At 54.1% G+C, this 19,480-nt stretch overlaps 3 protein-coding genes and 3 non-coding genes across 13 annotated transcripts; 4 read left to right on the forward strand and 2 right to left on the reverse strand.

Moving 5' to 3' along the window:
- Nucleotides 1-3,990: 3,990 nt before the first annotated feature.
- MED22 (mediator complex subunit 22) lies at nucleotides 3,991-11,911 on the reverse strand. Of its 5 annotated transcripts, none has more exons than XM_058444698.1 (5): nucleotides 11,585-11,911; nucleotides 9,566-9,726; nucleotides 8,218-8,298; nucleotides 7,194-7,402; nucleotides 3,991-4,770 (listed from the first exon to the last, which is right to left on the reverse strand). In XM_058444698.1, exons 2-5 carry the CDS (start codon nucleotides 9,686-9,688, stop codon nucleotides 4,581-4,583), a joined length of 603 nt encoding a protein of 200 aa, XP_058300681.1. In that variant the 5' UTR covers nucleotides 9,689-9,726; nucleotides 11,585-11,911; the 3' UTR covers nucleotides 3,991-4,580. The 5 variants fall into 5 exon arrangements, with proteins under 5 accessions (XP_058300681.1, XP_032021435.1, XP_032021436.1 ...); XM_032165544.2 differs by lacking the exon at nucleotides 11,585-11,911 and adding an exon at nucleotides 10,945-11,245; XM_032165545.2 differs by lacking the exon at nucleotides 11,585-11,911 and adding an exon at nucleotides 10,965-11,243.
- RPL7A (ribosomal protein L7a) lies at nucleotides 11,889-14,366 on the forward strand (the record flags this gene model as incomplete). Its single annotated transcript, XM_032165543.2, has 7 exons — nucleotides 11,889-12,027; nucleotides 12,532-12,681; nucleotides 12,873-13,013; nucleotides 13,205-13,284; nucleotides 13,543-13,673; nucleotides 13,949-14,018; nucleotides 14,205-14,366. Coding segments are annotated over 7 exons (816 nt in total), but the record flags the coding sequence as incomplete, so codon positions are not given.
- LOC116476015 (small nucleolar RNA SNORD24) lies at nucleotides 12,377-12,451 on the forward strand. The gene has a single exon (XR_004250091.1). It is a non-coding gene; the product is annotated as a small nucleolar RNA SNORD24 (small nucleolar RNA).
- On the forward strand, nucleotides 13,056-13,129 carry LOC116476002 (small nucleolar RNA SNORD36). Its single transcript, XR_004250082.1, has one exon. It is a non-coding gene; the product is annotated as a small nucleolar RNA SNORD36 (small nucleolar RNA).
- On the forward strand, nucleotides 13,793-13,860 carry LOC116476003 (small nucleolar RNA SNORD36). The gene has a single exon (XR_004250083.1). It is a non-coding gene; the product is annotated as a small nucleolar RNA SNORD36 (small nucleolar RNA).
- Nucleotides 14,367-14,761: 395 nt separating the features above from the next.
- Nucleotides 14,762-19,443, reverse strand: LOC116475819 (surfeit locus protein 1). 4 transcript variants are annotated; one of them, XM_032165549.2, is made up of 9 exons: nucleotides 19,352-19,440; nucleotides 19,228-19,279; nucleotides 17,775-17,908; nucleotides 17,610-17,692; nucleotides 16,701-16,892; nucleotides 15,649-15,721; nucleotides 15,401-15,563; nucleotides 15,017-15,098; nucleotides 14,762-14,938 (listed from the first exon to the last, which is right to left on the reverse strand). In XM_032165549.2, exons 1-9 carry the CDS (start codon nucleotides 19,403-19,405, stop codon nucleotides 14,869-14,871), a joined length of 903 nt encoding a protein of 300 aa, XP_032021440.2. In that variant the 5' UTR covers nucleotides 19,406-19,440; the 3' UTR covers nucleotides 14,762-14,868. The 4 variants fall into 4 exon arrangements, with proteins under 4 accessions (XP_032021440.2, XP_058300677.1, XP_032021442.1 ...); XM_058444694.1 differs by having other exon boundaries at nucleotides 19,228-19,442; XM_032165551.2 differs by lacking the exon at nucleotides 19,352-19,440 and having other exon boundaries at nucleotides 17,775-17,959; nucleotides 19,228-19,266.
- Between the last annotated feature and the right edge of the window lie 37 nt (nucleotides 19,444-19,480).

Consider the following 19,480-nt stretch of genomic DNA (forward strand, 5'->3'; position numbering starts at 1 on the left):
TTTGCTCTGAAAAATAGAATTACACACTACGATTTCCTCCCCCACCCCGGAGACGGAGTCTCGCTCTGTTGCCCAGGCTGGAGTGCAGTGGCAAGATCTCGGCTCACTGCAACCTCCGCCTCCCGGGTTCAAGCAATTCTCCTGCCTCAGCCTCCGGAGTAGCTGGGATTACAGACGTGTACCACCACGCCCAGCTAATTTTTGTATTTTTAGCAGAGACGGGGTTTCACCATGTTGGTCAGGCTGGTCTGGAACTCCTGACCTCAGGTGATCCGCCCACCTCCGCCTCCCATAGTGCTGGGATTGTAGGCATGAGCCACCGCGCCCGGCCCACACTACGATTTTTAACACAAGATGTGGCCTTTATAATAACTCACTAGGGGCAGGAGAAAAGAGAGGTCATGGCCTGAGGCTTGGGACCACCACACCCCAGTTCCTGCACTGGAAAATTACAGGCTCATTAAGGACCCAGAGCCCCTTCCAGGGCCACCTTGTTGGTCGAGAAGGGAGAGCTTAGAGTCTTAAATTACAATTTGAAAAGATAGCTGCTAATATATATATTAGAAACAGTAAGAACTGTTGTATTTGAAACAGAACTAAACTTTCCTCCTCTAACTTCTGCCATGAGGTGATTTAAAAATATTTTTTTGGCCAGGCACAGTGGCTCACGCCTGTAATCCCAGCATTTTGGAGGCCAAGGCGGGAGGATCACTTGAGCCCTAGAGTTGGAGACCAGCCTGGGCAACATAGTGAAACCCTGTCTCCACAAAAAAAATTTTAAATTAGCCAAGCGTGGTGGCCCGCCCCTGTAGTCTCAACTAAGGAGGCTGAGAAGAGAGGATCAACTTGAACTGGGGAGGCAGAGGTTGCAGTGAGCCAAGATCACGCCACTGCATTCTAGCGTGGAGTGCCAGGCTGTCTCAAGAAATATGTATTTTTTTCACTTTTAAAAAAGGCAGTCAAATTTAGCAGTGTGGGGGTTGAATGCCAACTATAGTGACACTAAGGTTAATTAGTTCTGACATCCCACTGCCATTCAGACCAGCCTAGAGGTGATGTTTCATGGAGGATGGGCATGACACTGCTGATGACTCCCCTGAACTGCTGGGTATCTTAACACCATCACCTACTGAGTTCAGAATGGGCATCTGACCCCCCCAAGCCCCACCTCTTCCTCTCACTGTCAACCCTTTTTTCAGTTAAAGCGGCTCCATCCTTCCAGGTGCTTGGGCCAGAACTTGAAACCACTGACTCCTTTCTTATTCCCCACATCCAATGCTTCAGCAAATCCTGTTAGCTGTGCCTTCAGAGCACCTCCAGAATCTGACTGGACCCACTCCCATCTCACCACCACTTTGGTCCTGTTTTATTTATTTTTTGAAATGGGGAGTCTCACTCTTTCTCCCAGGCTGGAGTGCAGTGGTGTAATCTTGGCTGACTGCAGCCTCCACCTCCTGGGTTCTGCCTCAGTCTCCTGAGTAGCTGGGACTATAGGCGCGTGCCACCATGCCTGGCTGATTTCTTTTTCTTTCTTTTTTTTTTTTTTGAGGTGGAGTTTTGCTCTTGTTGCCCAGGCTGGAGTGCAGTGGCCTGATCTCGGCTCACTGCAACCTCCGCCTCCTGGGTTCAAGCGATTCTCCTGCCTCTGCCTACCGAGTAGCTGGGATTACAGGCATGGGCCACCACGCCCGGCTTATTTTTGTATTTTTAGTAGAGACAGGGTTTCTCCATGTTGGTCAGGCTGGTCTTGAAATCCCGACCTCAGGTGATCTGCCCGCCTCAGCCTCCCAAAGTGCTGGGATTACAGGCATGAGCCGCCACGCCCGGCTAATTTCTATATTTTTTAGTAGAGACGGGGTTTTAGCATGTTGCCCAGGCTGGTCTCAAAACTCCTGACCACAAGTGATCCACCCGCTTTGGCTTCTCAAAGTGCTGGGATTACAGCATGAGCCATCAGGCCTGACCTGGTCCTGTTTTAGATTTTAAGACTCCAAAATAACAACCAAATGCAACACACAATAAAAATAGGCATAAAAGCCTTTCAGCTGGAACTGCCGTCTTCCAGTAATTCGCCAAAATGACGAACACAGGGAAAGAGGAGAGACACCCGATATATGTTCTCTAGGCCTTTTAGAAAACATGCAGTTGTTCCTTTGGCCACGAATATGCGAATTGATAAGAAAGGTGATATTGTAGACATCAAAGGAATGTGTACTGTTCAAAAAGGAATGCCCCATAAGTGTCACCATGGCTAGACTGGGAGAGTCTACAGTGTTCCCCAGCATGCTGTTGGCACTGTTGTAAACAAGTAAGGGCAAGATTCTTGCCAAGAGAATTAATGTGCATATTCAGCACACTAAGCACTCTAAGAGCCGAGACAGCTTCCTGAAACGCGTGAAGGAAAATGATCAGAAAAAGAGGGAAGCCAAAGAGAAAGGTACCTGGATTCAACTGAAGCGCCAGCCTGCTCTACCCAGAGAAGCACACTGTGAGAACCAATGGGAAGGAGCTTGAGCTGCTGGAACCTCTTCCCTATGAATTCATGGCATCATAGGTGTTAAAAAAATAAAAGACCTCTGGACTAGAAAGAAAAAAAATAGGCATAAAAAAACTATTTGGGGAACAACTGAAGAAATCTGAATACAGCTAGATACTAGAGGATATGCAATCATCATCCATTCTGGTTGTGGTGATGGACGAAGGAGAATGTGCTCAGAGAGGCAAACTGACAAGTACTTCTGTGAGTTCAACTGCCCTCAAAATAAAAAGCTTGGGATAAAAGAGTGACATGGACTGAGGATGGGCCGGGGCTTAGCAATGTGGAGGCCACTGGTGACCCTAATACGTATAGTTTTGCTAGAGTCATGGAGACAAAACCTGTCTGACGTAGGCCCAGTAGAGAACTACAAATGGTTATCAGCTGCTTCCCCATGGAGCTCTGCTGCCAAGGGCCATGAGCTGGAGAGGAAAAGCGGTCAGCAGAGCGGCTTGGCTTTAAGAAGGAGAAACAACTTGATTTTCACATGGGAATGATGGTCCTGGCCAAGCAGAAAACGAAGCTGATGGCAGGTCTTATTGCTCAGGTTTTTAGGAACAGGATAAGTGGGATTCCACCACAAAGTCTGGCCAGTTCCTTCCAGGCTTTTGCTTCATATATGCTTCCATCTGGTTGTAATCTTTTTCTTCCTTAGTGGTTAAGTACAAGGCATTTCCACAGCTAAAATAGTGCGGGAAGAGATCACCACACATATCAATGGGGAAATTCTCCCTCAGAGGGGAAGCAACTTCCCTAGGCCACCCCAGAAGCCAGGTCCACAGCCAGGATTGGGCCTCAAGCTCCTGTCTGTCTGGTGCCTTCTGCTTGGCTGTGGGGTTCTCTGGTTCAGGTCGTGATGGGTCAGCTGTGTTCTTACCTGTCCCCAAGGCTGGATCCTGGGCTGTCACCTCAATTGATACATCAGGAAAGATGACGGCCTCCCCCATGAGAAGATGAAGCAAGTGGATGGTGCTGGAGGAACTAGGGGTGGGAGAGTTAGGGGGCAGGTGTGCTCCCCCACACTTCCTGCCCAGTGTTGTGACTTCTGCATTTCTAAGGTGAGCCTGGCACCAAAAGACACTGGGTCTAGACTTCCATCAGGTTCAAGTTCTGATTCCTGCCACTTCACTTTCTAGCTCTGTGGCTGTGGGTACACCTCACCCCTTCTAAGTCCACATCCTCTCCTCTCTAAAATACCGGCACTAGGAACACTGGCTCTGGTAGCAGTGAGGATGAGATGCCAGCAGAGGCACAGGTGCCTGGATGTGCAATGATGGCAGCAGGTCCATTCACTGAATACTGGGGACCTACCAGGTGCCAATGAGGAGAGAGTGACCTTGGGCCAGGCTGTCCAGGCAGAGCTGAGGAGCTGCTGCTCGGACAACTGCTGGGAGACCAAGGATGGTCCTGGACTCACGAGGAATGAGGAAGAAAGAGGAGCAATGCAAAAGAGTGGCGGTGTTTTAATCAAGTCTCATTACAAAGGCAGAATTAGGAATGAGTCCCACCTAGCTTCCACATGCGTGGGCAGCAGCTGTCACACGGGCCTGTTGTGGCACTCAGCCCATGGCACAGACATATGCGGCTCAGGGCAAGAACCAGTGGGTGGGGCTCTGCACAGGAACCCTGGCCTCGGGATGGGAGACCCAGCCTGCCCAACACTGCTCGGAGCCCCTCCCAACTCTAACAACAGGCTCGGGTCAGGACTCCCCGAAATCAGGCACCCTCCTGCCCCACTGCTGAGATCCCCAACAGGCCAGACCTAGCTTGGAAACTTTCTTCCACTTGGCTGGCCAGGAAGGCAGCAAACAGAGATGATGACTCGGAATGATGGGCTGTTCGGAAATGGCTAGGGAAACAACTGTTTTCCTACTGTCCTGGCTGGACCCACCCTGGGCTAATGAGCTTCCCCAAGGAAGTCCTAGTGGCTCTGGGGTCCTGAAGTCCCCAAATGGGAACCTAGGCTGAGAGAAGCAAGGCTGTGAGGGCATCCAGAGGGCAGCCTCAGGTTTTGCTCCTGAGAACGGAGGGTGGCCCCGGAGGCTCAGGCGTGCTCAGTGGGGCCAGGGCCACCAGCATGGGAGTGGGCAGGGGCTGCCACCTGTAGGGGGCCAGCACTGGGCTCCGGGGACGCCAGCAGAGGGGCCGAGAGGCCATCAGCAGAGTCTGTGTCGAGGTCCAGCCTCCCGTAAGCTTCGCACAGAGGCAGGTCATTAGCTTCGCAAAGGCTTGAGCTTTTCCACCACCAGAAACCCCAGGGAGAGACAGGAGCAGGCAGAGAGGAAAGCCAGGGGAGAGGAGAGCAAGACAGAAGCAGAGTTAAGAAAACACAACCACACCCCAGACCTGCCTTTCCCTTTCTCCACTCCTGCTCCATCTGTCCCGAGTCAGCAGGCCTGGCAGAGAGAGGGGGCCAGTGGTGAGAGCCACCCTAGCATTCTTAAAGGAGGAAGCCGCCCTGGCCCAACCGCCAACAGCTGTGTGACCTCAGCAGGCCCTTCCTGCCCAGCCTCCACGTGGGCCTGTCCTAGCCTATGCCTCCCAGCTGGTGCTGGTCCCCCTCCTCTTGCAAAAAGCTGTCAGCCTGGCAGTCCTCCCTCCTCCCTGACTGCAGAAACCCCAGTGTCACTACACTGCAAAGAGCTCTCTTGGGGCAGAGACTGTGTCTTCTTTCTGGGTCTGTCCCTGCCTGAGACTTAGCCTGAAGGGGGCAACAGTTGGGAACACAGGCCCTGGCACTTCCCGGTAGCCAGGCAGCCTCCAGCAGGCGTCCACACCTCTAACGCAGGGAATCCTCACGGCAGCCAGGATGCAGGTGAAGAGCTCAACTAGCCCTTCCCATGCCCGCAGCTGTGACAATCCACGCTCGCCTCTTTCTAACCTGCAGGCAGGGGCCCTGGCTTTCCCGCGGCATGCCTCACCCCTGGCTTCCTCCCTTGCTCCTGCCCTCAGTGTTCAGTCTCAGAACCGTCCTGGGCACAGAGTGGCATCCCAAGGAAAGCGAAGGAGAGGCAGAGCCAGAAAGAGCAACTAACAAGCAGAGAGGGGGCAGGCGAGCACAGAGGCACAGCTCATGCGGAACAGGGCAGGGCAGGGCAGGGAGCGGAGCGCCCTTTGGGGGACCAGCAAGAAGGGGCAGAGGAAACTCAGCCCAGGCCTGGTTGCTTAAAGGCAATGTACAGAGGAGGGGGCAACTGCTTCTGCCACAGGAGCTGTGTGAGGCCCCCAGGGGGCGCTGGTGTGGACAGGATGCCTGCGGGAGGGTACACAGGCTGGCCTGGAAGCCCCTCTGGGTGAAGCGGAGGGACTGTTGGGGGAGGGCATGGGAAGCCTGGCACAGGTGTCCTGGGTTTGCACCCTGCTCTGCTGCAGGGCCGTGAGCAGGTTGCCTCTCTCCCTGTCCCAAGGCAAGGCAGGCAGGCTGAATTACAGGCCCACAGCTGCTCTGTCCAGGGGCCCTCAAGGACAGTGGCTGCCTCAAAGAGACGGACAAACCGAACAGCTGTGGAAGGAGATGCCCAGAAGGGTCTGAAACACCCCAGGACCCCTCTCAGCCACCCCAGTGTGGAGGAAATGCTGCCTCATGTCTGCTGAGTTAATGACTACTGGGGACCAAAGATTCCCTCAGAACCCCCTGGAAAACTCTAGAACTGCTGCAGCTGAGCAGTGCCACTGAGCCCAAGGCAGGGAAACCAAGCCCCAGGTCATGCTGGCTCTGGACATCTGTGGCTCCCAGCATGGCCACAGGGCAGAAAGGAGTATTTTAAATCCACCACCAGGAAGGAAAGGTTTGTCCAGGAGAAGGCACAAGATGGACATGGACTCTGCGTCTGCTGGACTGAATCTTGATTTTCTAAGCTAATGGGGCAGAGTGGAAGGCCTCCCTGTCTCCAGCCTAAGTTTCCCCCTAAGCAAATGATCTGTGGACTCTGATTTCTCAGGGCCCCTCCAGCTCAAACGGTTGAAGGTTTCAGCTTCTTACGTGGCCCCACAAGGGTCAGGATGATGGGTTTTGACCCTTCTGCATCCCCGGGACCCAGCACGGGGCCTGGCACGTAGGTCGGCTCCAGCACCGTGGATAAGGCTGAGTGGGTCAGAAATTGGAGCTCCAACGGCTTTCAAGGCCATTCCCTACCTGGGCTTCATCCCCCATACTCCCATGACTGTCCCTGCCTCCACACTGGGGTTTGGTGACATCCACATGGAATTGCATCCCTGGTGCCCTGGACGTAGGTGTGGACCTGACTGCCCAAGAGAGGCTGGCTCAGCCTTGGCTGAAATCTCTACATATGGATTCAGAAGCTAACAGGAGCAGCACAGCCCAAGAACGCACTGCCCGAGGAGGAAGGCTCTCGGAAGAGGGCCTGCAGGGGATACAGCCAGGCGCCTCCCTTCTCCAGACTTGGCCTATCCGACTGGCGTTGAGTCCTGTGGTTTTCATCACATTGCACTGTGGGAAAGGCCCAGGGCCCTGGCATATGGTTGTGAATTGTCTGTCGGTCAAACGCTCTGGCCAGGAGCTCTGCTCTGAAACCCAGGCACGGCTCCACTGCTAAGACCAGCAAGAATTTGAAAAAGCAGAAGGTAGCCTTGCCTGCTGGCCAGGCCCAGGTAGGCAGGCTCCCACTCTGCATGGGGAGTCCAGCGCTATTTATACCTGGACGAGTAATACTCCTCCTCCAGCTCGTAGAGGTCAATGGAGATCTCATCTCGCAGCGTGATGAGCTTCCGGTCGCACTCCTCCTGCAGTGCACGCAGCTGCTGGTTGCGCTGGTCGATGGCCTCGTTCACGGAGGGGAAGTCATTGAGGATCAGGAACTGCTTGAGGTCAGACACCAGCTTCATCAGGGACTCGCCGGCTCGGACCTGTGGCCATCAGAACCAGGGCGGGCACAGGGTGAGGGGGGACAGCGGCCTTGCCTACAGGTGGCTGATTTTGGGCAAGGGATGGCCTCTCTAGGAGCCTCAGCTTCCTCATCTGCAAAGTGGGACTCTACTCCTGACCTCCACAGGTTCATGCGTGAGAATTAAGTGAGAAAACCGGGATGTCAGTTCTGCAGGGCAGGCCCTCCCCTCCCCGTCAGCCTCTGGCTTCCACTCCTGCAGGACCGGCCTCCAGTCCAATTATGCAGGTGCACATTCTGCTCATGAAAAACTCAAACCCCACAGATAAAACTGCGATCCCATTTTGCCTCCTGCCCCGGGGTAGGAGTAACATGGCTGCCAGCTGGACGGAGCTCCTGTGGGACCTTTTTCCATGCATTTTGAGCCCCGGACGTGCACCTGCGGGAATTATCTGCTTGCTGTGTTTCTCCTGTGATCCGAAGGAGTCCAAAGGCGCCTACGGTTCCATTCAGCTGTTTGTCTTTTCACTCACAACTGACCTTAGGAACTCCTGAGTTAGCAGGAAGGGCTACCCTCCTTCTGGCCACTGCACGGCTACAGGACGGGCATGGGCGGCTCTCTGCCCAGCCCTCCTCCAAGTGCCCCACACGAGAACAGTCTCATTCTTTAAAGCTGCCGAGTGGTGAAACCAAAGCATCTCTACATTTGCCTCCTTCTGCTCCTCCTCGGGGGAAGAAGAGCAGACCAGCCCCAGAGCCCCCTCCACTCCACCCAGGAAACCCGAGGGGACTGATGCTCTTGGAGCCCAGGCCGTGCCCTCCACCCTGGCCACTCACGATGTTGGCGGCTCGCACATGCATCTCGTAATTGTCCTGTTCACCCTGAGTGGCCCGTGACACCTGCGTCTCGTCCTCAATCTGGGGGCAAACAAGAAAACCTAGAAATCAACCCAGCCAAGGCGTCCCTACCCCTGGCCCGGCCCAGCCCAGCTTACGGTAACTGTCATCTACCCAAGATGTCCACACTAGCCACAACCTGTCTGTGGTGCCGTCTACAGACCTAAGCTCTGTCAGCCAGACCTCTGACAAGGTTCAATTACACCCTCTTTTGTTCTGGCCATGGGAGACAACATGCACCTTTGCTCAAGACAAATGGAGGCAACCCACGCTGCTTGCTGTGCTAGGTGCAGGGATGGGGGCTTATCTTGGCCTGGTCTTTTTGGGCTGTGGGATCCCCGTTTGGTAGGAACCGTTGTCACTCGCTTGGCAACTGTTGGATGAGTGAAAGGATGAGGTAAGTTTTTTTTCAGCGACCATTTCCTGATCACTTCCCAGGTGCCAGGCTGTGTCACGCACTTGACCACCATTAGCCCATGCCAGTTTCACAGAAGCCTGGCCTGCCACCCCTGGTTTATAGGTGGCCAAGCGAGGCTGGATGGGGCTTCCCAGCAGGCCTTGCAAGGCCTCAGCTCGGGGTGGGTGTCAGGTACCCTCAGTGGTTAAGACCCAGACTTCGTGGGTTCAAATCCTGGCTCAGCCAGTTATGAGCTGAGTGAACTTGGGCAAGTCACTAAGTCTCCTGGGCCTGGGTTTCCTCCTGAAATGAAGAGGACAACAGTGCCCACCTCACAGAGTCCTCATGAAGATTCAGCAGAACAGGCACAGATAACCTCACAACATGGCTTGACACATGGCAAGCACTAAGTACATGCTAGCTTCCATCCTTATCATCATCGCTTATGGAGCCTGCCAGGTCTGCAGCAGCCAGGAGGGATCCAGCCCAATCTGACGCAGCTGTAGCTGCAGTGGACAGCAGGCTTGCAGGCCCCAGTGCTGACCGCTCCATCTGCCTGGAGGGTCCCCCCACTTCTCCCCTCAGTCTGCTTTTCTCCTGCTCATTGGCTGTGTGCCAGGCCCCGAGGTAACTGTTTTACACAGGTAAACTCACCAATCATCACAAGTACCCCACCATGCAGGAGAAACTGAGGCGCTAAAAAGTGAAATCTCCATCCAAATCCACACTGTTAGTAAGGGCTGGACGTGCCATTATTTGGTTTGCTTATCTGCTGACCAGCTCCCTGTGCTCTGGGTGCTTCCTGCCTGGAACACTATTCGCTGGCGCTGCTCAGCCCCTGGCCTCTCCTGTCTCCACCCCTTCCCAGACCCTGCTCCCCCCCACCCCCACCTTGGCGGTCTTGATGATCTCGGTGAAGTTGTCCATGATGGACTTAATGTCGTCCTTCAGCCGCTTGTTGTAGGACTGCAGCAGCGTCTCCTTGCTCTGGGGCAGGGCTCTCTGCTGGGCCATGGCCGAGCCTCAGGCAGCGCAGCGGGGAGACCTGGGACCTAGAGTGCAGCACAGACCTCTGAGTGCAGGCAGAGTCTACCCCAGCCACCCTCTATGCCCCAACCTTAGCAGAACACGCAGATTTCTGGGGATTCCCTTTCTGCCAAATAAAGTCAATCACTGAAACACAGCTGAACTCATTCCATCAGCAGACACCGCAGGGGGTGCCAGGACTCTCCTCTGGCCCCGCCTTTGCCAGAGCAAGCTCATCCTGGAACTCCTGGCCAGCCCTCCAAGCCCTGTCCAGGGCTCCAGTCCAGACTTCACGTCCAGGCCCACAGCATGTCCCAGGGAGGCCTGCAAACTCAACACCAGCTCCCCGTCCCCAGCCTCTGGCTTAACTTCTTAGCCCGCCGCCACCCTCGCCACGCCCTCCCATCCGAGGATTCCTTCCAATTCGACCCCTCTGCACCGCCTACATCCACGCTTTCCTTCCACTCCCACTCCGGCTGCCCCGCTCCAGACCTCATCCCTGCACTGCGGGCCCCGCTCCCTCCAGTCTCTGCGCGGCAGGGAAGAGGTCCTAAAAAGTGGTCATTCCGACCGGGCGCGGTGGCTCACGCCTGTAATCCCAGCACTTTGGGAGGCCGAGGCAGGGATCACCTGAGGTCAGGAGTTTGAGACTAGCCTGACCAACATGGTGAAACCCCGTCTCTACTAAAAATACAAAAATTAGCCGGGTGTGATGGCGGGCGCCTGTAATCCCAGCTACTCGGGAGGCTGAGGCAGGAGAATCGCTTGAACCCGGGAAGCATAGGTTGCAGTGAGCCGAGATCGCGCCACTGCACTCCAGCCTGGGCGACAGGGGAGACTACGTCTCCAAAAGAAAAAAAAAGGGGGGGGTCATTCCACTCCCTCGCTTAACATCCCTCATGGTTCCCCGGTGCGCCGGGACAAGGGGCTCAAGTTCCGCGCCGCGCCTCTCGGCCTCTGCCCTGTAGCCGCACTGGACGGCCTCGGCGTTGGACCTGGGGCCGGGCCTTTGTGCGCGGTGCTCAGGGAGAGCCCGGGGCCCCCTAGGTTCGGAGTCTGGCGCACGGCCGAGCGGACTCCTGGACGCACTCGCATTGTTTGTGCCCACTTTTGGCGGGGTGGGGGAAATAAGTCACACGCAGGAAAGTGGATCTCCGACTCCAGGGCCTACGCACCCACCCACCCCCACTCCCGCCCACACACCCACCCCACCTCCATCCCCACGCCCCACCACACCCTCATACCCTCCCCAGCGCCCGCGCACCAGACGCGCGTCCGCCCGGTCGGCCTAGGGTGGGGTGGGCAAGTGCCTCTGCGACCCGCACTTTCCCGCGTCTCTCCCCCGGCCGGGCCCTCCCGCCGCAGTCCGAAAACCTAGTCAGCCGCCGCAGCCTCTCGGCCCCGCCTCGATTTTTAGCTTTCTAGGAGTGCCGTTGCTTTAAATCCGAAATCCCGTGCCGGTATCAACTCTCGCGATCTCCGAGGCCGCATACATATTACCCACAATTCCCTTTCCTTTCTCTTTCCTCCCGCCGCCCAAGATGGTGAGTGAGTTCTAGTGCTGTGGTACTGTAGCCGGGTTCTGGCTGTATCCGCCGCCATCCTCCTCCAGGCGCGGCCTCGGAGGGCCTCCTGCTCCGCCTGGCGCTAGGAGAGCCCCACTCGGTGTGGCACGGAGACATTGAGATGGATTAGAGCCCCACTCGGTGTGGCACGGAGACATTGAGATGGACTAGGGCCCCGGGTGGCCGGGAGCGGAATGCGTTGTTCCCTGTGTCGCAGGGCTGCTGGAGCGCCGCGGTGCGGGGCTCGGAGCCCTAGCGTCTCCCAGGCTTCCTGGGGGCCGCTCCAGAGGCCCTTGTGAGTGACGAGTTCTGAGCCCGCCCGTTGCTTCTGGAGCCTGCGGGGCCGCGACTCAGAGGGGTCATGAGTCCGGGGCGTCTCCTGGGTGGGCGACGCGAAGAGAGCGTGGCCTCGGGCTTAGCCTTGCTCTGGCCGCTCGGGGTTCCCGGGGCTGCATGCTCGTGCGGCTGAATGTGAGAGGCTCCTGTCGAGGGGTGGTGCTGGGGGGCTACAGAACGCTGCTCGCCAGCCTAGTTTAGGCAGGGACTGTCGGCGTCTTTTGTTTTGGAGGAGCCAGCCTGAGCCCTACCCCCGACGAAGCGAGTGGAGGCGGCGGTTTAACTGACGTTTTCTTTCTGCCCAGCCGAAAGGAAAGAAGGCCAAGGGAAAGAAGGTGGCTCCGGCCCCTGCTGTCGTGAAGAAGCAGGAGGCTAAGAAAGTGGTGAATCCCCTGTTTGAGAAAAGGCCTAAGAATTTTGGCATTGGTGAGTAACAAACGGCAGAATGAAAACGGTCTGTTTTTCTCAAGGGAAGGTGGTAATTGGGTTGTGTTGTGTCTTGTAGGTTTTAGTGGGTGTAAAGTGGTCGCAGTCTTTGTGTCCCTTAGAGACGGCGGCAATGATGATACATGCTTCTTGCTTTCATTGGGAGTTGCTGAGTGAGCATTCAGCTCAATATGGTAGTGGCCTTGAATTCAGCTTGGCCATCTGGAAACAAGTACAGTAGTATTGTCGCAGTGAGGCACTAGGATTGCAATTCTGTACTTGGTGGCACCTTGGCTTCTTGTTAGATGAGGAGGAAAAGCATCGGGCTCTCTGTTCTCAGGTGTTTGTGTGCAGATGATGTAAAAGAATATTTGCTATCTGAGAGATGGTGATGACATTTTAAACCACCAAGATCGCTGATGCACCAACACCCTTCCTAGTGGCCCCAGACATGAACTTGACATGGAATTTCAGCCTCACTCGATGTCACCCTTTACTTCTCAGGACAGGACATTCAGCCCAAAAGAGACCTCACCCGCTTTGTGAAATGGCCCCGCTATATCAGGTTGCAGCGGCAGAGAGCCATCCTCTATAAGCGGCTGAAAGTGCCTCCTGCGATTAACCAGTTCACCCAGGCCCTGGACCGCCAAACAGGTGAGGTTCTGTGGCGTGGAAAGGAGGATTCCTTATTTCATCCAGAACATGAGGGTGGATGGCCTTAGGCTTCTTGAACTGCAGTTGTCATTACATTATAGTCATATAGCAGAACAGCGGTCTAGCATTTGTATTAAGTGACAAGGATTAGAACCTTGACTACAAGCCTAAACTGAAGAGTGTTTTTCCAGCTACTCAGCTGCTTAAGCTGGCCCACAAGTACAGACCAGAGACTAAGCAAGAGAAGAAGCAGAGACTGTTGGCCCGGGCGGAGAAGAAAGCTGCTGGCAAAGGGGACGTCCCCACGAAGAGACCACCTGTCCTTCGAGCAGGTGAGTAGGCCCCACCTTAGGGTGAACACTGCGGGCAGGCTGTTGCAGTGATGTAAAATTTCTTCACCCGAAATTACTGTGAAGAGTAAAACCGAGCTTTTTAACACTGAGTCAACAGCTGAGCCCAGCAGCTTCTTGTGACTAGAGCAGGCCCTGTCAGTGCTCACTCACAAAGTGGTTGTGTGTTCTAGGCGTTAACACCGTCACCACGCTGGTGGAGAACAAGAAAGCTCAGCTGGTGGTGATTGCACACGACGTGGATCCCATTGAGGTGTGTTTGCCTGTTGACTGCTAACCCAAGGTTCTGGCAGTACCAGGAAGAGAGTAGACCTAATGCCAAGTCAGTGATGGGACCGAAGTGGGTGAGGGCAGTACTGACACAGATCCAACACATGCGTGGCTCCTGCAATGATGTGAATCTCTCACTGAATTCAACCTTGAAGTGCGAATCCATGAGCAATTGTTACAAGCTAATGGAAATTTACTGCTTTTAGTCAAAATACAGTCTTCAGCTAATGCTTTCTTCCAGCTGGTTGTCTTCTTGCCTGCCCTGTGTCGTAAAATGGGGGTCCCTTACTGCATTATCAAGGGGAAGGCAAGACTGGGACGTCTAGTCCACAGGAAGACCTGCACCACTGTCGCCTTTACACAGGTGAACTCGTAAGTACACAGCCTGGCCCCAAACTTCCCCCCCAGTTCATTTAATCCATGCCTCACAGTTGTTTCCTTTTGCCTTAAAGGCCAATCTTTTAGTTTAAGAAATACATTTATCTGAACTTTTGCCAATGATGGTTAAGAATTTCTTCACCTGAATTAACCATGTGGTCAACATTGCATCTGAGGCAAAAGACTTGTCTTGAGCTAAAAGGTATTTTTGCATTCTAAAAGGGAAACTAAGGCAAAAAACCCACCTTTGTTTTCCCTCCTGCCTTTAGGGAAGACAAAGGCGCTTTGGCTAAGCTGGTGGAAGCTATCAGGACCAATTACAATGACAGATACGATGAGGTAAGTGGCAGCTTTACTCTAAATACTGTCATGCACAAATCTTTTTCCCAAATAACTGGCTGGCTTAACCTATGAGAAGTTCTATCTGACGATCAGCTTGGAACAGCCAAACAGAATAACGCAACTAATAACCTTGAAAATCTCAGAACAATAAGCCAAGCTAACTGCCTCTTTTTGTCTTTTCAGATCCGCCGTCACTGGGGCGGCAACGTCCTGGGTCCTAAGTCTGTGGCTCGTATCGCCAAGCTCGAAAAGGCAAAGGCTAAAGAACTTGCCACTAAACTGGGTTAATTGTATGCTGTTGAGTTTTCTGTACATAAAAATAATTAAAATACAAATTTTCCTTCAGCCAGTGTCTGTTGAGTATCTTGGGTTGAATCTTATTTGGGGTTAGCAAGTGTCCTTTTTTTGAGACACAGCCTCACTCTGTCACCCAGGCTGGAGTGCAGTGTTGTGATCTCACAGCAACCTTCGCCTCCCAGGTTCAGGATATTCTGGTGCCTCAGCATCCCAAGTGGCTGGCTGATATTTGTATATTTGGTAGAGATGGGGTTTCAGCATGTTAGCCAGGCTGGTCTGAGCTCCTGACCTCAAGTGAGCCACGCACCAGGCCCTTCCCACCCTTACACATTCTTAAACCAGGCATTTTGTTCCCTAGAGATGTAACTTGCGTGTCAAGTTTTGGGAGAGTTCTTTGCATTGAAACCAAGCCAGGATTTTATGATCAACCAGTCATGAGCTCATTTAAGGTACAAGGCCAGAACTTTATACCAATAGCACATGATCCAGCATAAAGGCAGTCTTTTGAAATACTTCATTATTCAGGGACAGGGCTTTAGCAGCTGATGTGTCACACACCAGGTGTCCCACGTAGGAATTTCTTAAACCACAGATACGATGTAGCTGCAGAGAGTCCATACCTGGGGGTTGAAAGCAAGCCAGCATTAGCAGGCTGCTAGGCTGAAGGGGAGGAAGCCAGAGGGCCGCTGGGGACTCACCAGGTCACGATGTACTGCAGATGCTCGTTCCTCAGAGTAACTCTGGTTTGCCCTCCAATGGGTCCTCCAGGGACTGTGCTCTCTGTGGAGACAGCAGATTCAAGTCCACCCCCTACTGCCTGCCAGCCTCTGCACTACCTAGTGGCTGTCATTTTTGTGTGGCCAGTTGGAAGTCCTATATGGCCTTTACGTTGGGTGACCACCCCCGCCCTTTGTCCGCTCAGTACTTGCCTAGGTTCCTCTTTGCTGAGTTGCTGCCTCCCCCCACCCGCCGTATACACGTGCGAGAACATAAGCCACAGCAGTGACTGGGCAATGAGGGTTAGGAGGAAGGACAGTATTCACAAAAGCTACTTGTTCCGAGATGCGCTGGACACAACATACGGAAGTTGGCGTCGATGAAGATGGGCTCTGCGCCTGTGATTCTGGCCATAGCTTCCAGGTCTCGATAATGCCAGTGGTTCCTTTCTGGATTGTTCTCGGGGACAAAAGGCTGCCTGGTTTCTGTCAGCCTCACCATCCCAATGAGTTCCACTTCTCCCTCAATCTATAAAGGAAGGTGTGTGAGATTGCATGAAGCCTGGTGGACTCCCAGAGCCTTCTCTAAAGTAGGAAGAGTCCATGTCCCTTACCTGGCCTTTCTGCCGGGTTTCAGGATTCACTTTCTTCCTGGGAACGAACCCTCTATTTACCAGGATGGTGATTCTAGGGTAATGAAAGTGCTACTTCAGGTGGGGAGGGTTTTTGAATAAAGACAGTCACTCATGGTCACTCAGGCATCCATGGGAACAACTAGAGCACCAAGGAAGGCTTTTAAAACAGGACTGGCTCAGTGGAGCCCTGGCAGTGCCACACAGGCAAAGTCTTCCTCTCTTGAGGCCCCTTCGTGGTTGGTAAAAGCCTCCCTGCCACCATCATTACCTTTTTACCAGTGTGGCTTTCCCCCTCTATCTCTGCTTCTTGTGGTCTACCCACTACAATGTGCAACTGGTGAGCAACACTGCCACGCCAGAGTTTAGACCCCACACCTCTCCCCTCAACTATGGCAACGGCTATCTCCAATCCCTCCTCCTAACCAAGGCAGCCGTGAGGAGCAGCCCTGGCAACCCAGCCTGCTGGAGATGAGCATTTGGGCCCCATCCCAGCCCTAAAACAGGAACCCATGGGTTAACAAGAGTCCCAGGTATTTTCATCTGTACGTGAATCCTCCAGTTCCCTTATCACACAGGTGCTCCTGTACCTGTCATTTGCTTTCCCTGGAATGTTCTTCCCATCTCTTAACTCCCAAATAGCCCCCCAGGGAGCTACCCCTGCCTCCACTCCCTCAAGGCAGGGCTGGGGTCCTTTCTCTTGAATTCCTCTTGCTGGCCCCTCCTCATAGCCCGCCATCATCTAACGTGTGGGCAACTAGACCGTTCTCCAGAGGTGGGGCCCGTTTCACCAATCCCTCCTTTCCCTTCAGAGGTCAACATACAGAAATTATCCAGTCATAAAAGAGCTGGCTGAGAAGGTTAAGTCAATGTCGCAATTGGGGACTTACACTACGCAAGGAATTGAATCTTCTGGGTATCTTGGGTTCCCCAGGGTCTTACCAAGGTTGGGGATTGTGAAGGAAATAGTGATGTAAATTAGTATATCCTGACTGCCTCTGCCAGGACAGCCAGCTCCCACACACCCTACTCACCCCAGGTCCGTGCAGTGGAAGGGAGTGACCACATACGCCCCACTCTGAGTTGAGGAAGAGATGAGGCCGGCCTCCCGGGCCTCCCGGACAGGGTCCACCATGGTCCGGGGCATCATATACAGCTCCTTGGAGTGGTCAAAGCACCCCCTGACTTTCACTGGCCTATACTCCAGATTTTTCAGTTCCATTGGGCTGCATGGAGATAAGAACAGTGGCCGAGCAACGTTTGGCCGGAAAACGAATCCCCTGAGGGTGGCAGACTACACAGCCCACCAGGGCCAGACAAGTGAAGGAGAAAGGCAAAGGGCATGCTCTCCAAAGGGGAACTTTGATGCCATGTGGGAATGTGGATCTGCACTGCCAGAGTCCAACTTTACAAGAGAAGCTAAAAATATCGACGACTCAATGAATATTTTATGTGAAATTTTAAAAAATATGTGGGCCAAAACCCCATCTGCAAGCCAAATCTGGCATACTGTTTGCTACCCTGAGTGGAAAATGCGGGTGAATATACCTATCTCTGTAGGGCATATTCTAGGGAGAGAGCAGACAAATCATCTAGGGCACTTTTTCAAAAGACCACCCTCATGGTGAGACCTACATTATCTGCCCTCAGCCACAGGGCCTTGGGCCCTGTGGAGGATAAGTTTACTATACCTGAAAAAAGGGTGACACCCAGGACTCAAAATAAGACTTTCCTCCATATGTCAGGAGGCGGTCTCAGGTAGCTTCACAAGGGGAGTCAGGTGTCAACAGCAAGCCCAACAGATGACTGATAATGAGAGCTCCCACCTGAGGTCAAGGCAGTGACTAAAAGTCCCACCAAAAGGGGCAGGCTGGCAGCAGAAGCCAGGGCTCCGCTGTTGAACTCAAGTGCAACAGGCCCTAGGGGGGCAGCCACACACTCACTCTGCTGGCAGAGGGACAGGCTCAGCCAGAACTCTGGACTCCAACTCTGCAATCAGGTTCAGCTTCCACTTCCGACGCTGGACCTACAGTGACAGAGCATAAGCCCAAGCAGATGGCAGCAAGGTCAAGGACCGAGAGTTACGCACACCAGATGCTGGTCTTTACCTGCCATGTCCCCAAGCCAAAGGCAGTCACAGGAATGAGGAGCAGGACCCACTGAAGAAAGGAGTCATCTTCTGCTTTTGTGGCAGATGCTTCTGCTGCAGAACTGCCACATCTGCTTGGCCTCCAGGCCACTCCTGGAGAGTTTCACAACACTGACATGGAGCCAGAAGCCCTCGAACAGAGACCTGGAGCAGCCAGTTCCAAGATAGACTCCAGTACTACCAATCAAAACCTGCTGCCTAGAGCCAACCAGCAGCACCTGTATCCAGCCCAGCTCCTAACCCGGTGCCCAGGACAAGGCACACACTGAGTATGTTTGCCAAGTGAGTAAGTGGGATCTAGGGCTCAGTGCTGGCTTGGCCACCAACCACAACCCTGGGTAACTCATGCCTTTTTACTCAAGAATCTAGATGTATTCCACTGCACTAAGATGCACTATTCATCCATCCAAAATGCATTTAACAAGCAGCTAGTTGGCCGGGCACGGTGGCTCACGCCTGTAATCCCAGCACTTTGGGAGGCCAAGGCGGGCAAATCACGAGGTCAGGAGTTCGAGACCAGCCTGACCAACATGGAGAAACCCCATCTCTACTAAAAATACAAAAAAATTAGCCGGCGTGGTGGTGCAAGCCTGTAATCCCAACTACTCGGGAAGCTGAGGCAGGAGAATCGCTTGAACCTGGGAAGAGGTGGTTGCTGTGAGCCGAGATTGCGCCACTGCACTCCAGCCTGGGCAACAAGAGCGAAACTGTCTCAAAAAATAAAAAATAAGCAGCTACAGTTACTAAGTAGCTTAGTCAGGCACTAGTGGTTATTGTGTTATGTAGAAAAATATATCAACTCAAGAGTAATGGCTCACAGAGCTCTCCTAATAGCTTTCCATTTTTACAACTCATCGTAAATGTAAAGACGGAAGAATGTACACAGAAGGTGCCTTTAAGCTCTCAGAGAGTGAGTTCCATCCGCTGAAAAGCACCAGGGACCTTGCGGATACTATTTTTTTTTTTTTTTTTTTAATAAAAAGGCAGGCCTGGGGCAGGCTTGCACAGCACTCTACACACGGCAAAATAGCCCTGTGCTGCACACTGAGAGGAACACGTAAGCCGCGGTGGTTAGATGCGCTTCACTTTCAGAGCCCTGGGCTTTCAGCCTGGGCTGGCCACCCATTAGCTGGATGGGACGTTGGGAAGTAACTCTCGAGCCTTCTCTGTAACAGAGGAACGACCAAGGAGCTACCTCTCGCGTTGTGAGGACAAAGCGCTCGCTACATGCCCGGCACACGACCACAGTTCCACTGAAAGCATTTTAACACGGAACTTGTCACTCCCAGGGAGCCTCCGCTCAGCCGGCAGTTGGTTCATTTCAATCCCCACGACACCCCTTCAAAGTGCAGGGCAGACAGCAGGTGGCTCTGCCCGGGCGCCTGGATCACAGCCCGGCCTGCAGCCCTCACCTGGGCGCGGGGAGACCCCGAGGACGCTCCTCCAGGCGGCGCTGGCCGGGGCCTGCGGACACGAAAGGGTGGGATGAGCTCCGGGACCCCTCCCCGCGCCCAGCACCCCGCACCCGGCACTCACTCGTCCCAGCCCCGCCGCCCGCAGCCCCAGCTGCAACGCAGCCACCGCCGCCATCGCACCCGGCCCCGCGGGCGCTTCCGGGACGCAGGAGGCATCTGCATCCGGGGCGCCGCCGAGTCCCGCCCAGAG

This window comes from Hylobates moloch, unplaced genomic scaffold, assembly GCF_009828535.3.
Source record: "Hylobates moloch isolate HMO894 unplaced genomic scaffold, HMol_V3 SCAFFOLD_10, whole genome shotgun sequence".
Taxonomy (NCBI): Eukaryota; Metazoa; Chordata; class Mammalia; order Primates; family Hylobatidae; genus Hylobates; species Hylobates moloch.

Coding starts and splice junctions, on each gene's coding strand:
- MED22 (XM_058444698.1), bottom strand. CDS start 9,688: ATGGCCCAGCAGAGAGCCCTGCCCCAGAGCAAGGAGACGCTGCTGCAG. Junction 8,299..9,565: donor AGATCATCAAGACCGCCAAG/GTGGGGGTGGGG, acceptor GTTTGCCCCCAG/ATTGAGGACGAGACGCAGGT. Junction 4,771..7,193: donor GAGGAGTATTACTCGTCCAG/GTATAAATAGCG, acceptor GTGGTGGAAAAG/CTCAAGCCTTTGCGAAGCTA.
- LOC116475819 (XM_058444694.1), bottom strand. CDS start 19,405: ATGGCGGCGGTGGCTGCGTTGCAGCTGGGGCTGCGGGCGGCGGGGCTG. Junction 17,693..17,774: donor TTGGCTTGGGGACATGGCAG/GTAAAGACCAGC, acceptor CTGTCACTGTAG/GTCCAGCGTCGGAAGTGGAA. Junction 15,099..15,400: donor CTTCATCGACGCCAACTTCC/GTATGTTGTGTC, acceptor CTGTCTCCACAG/AGAGCACAGTCCCTGGAGGA.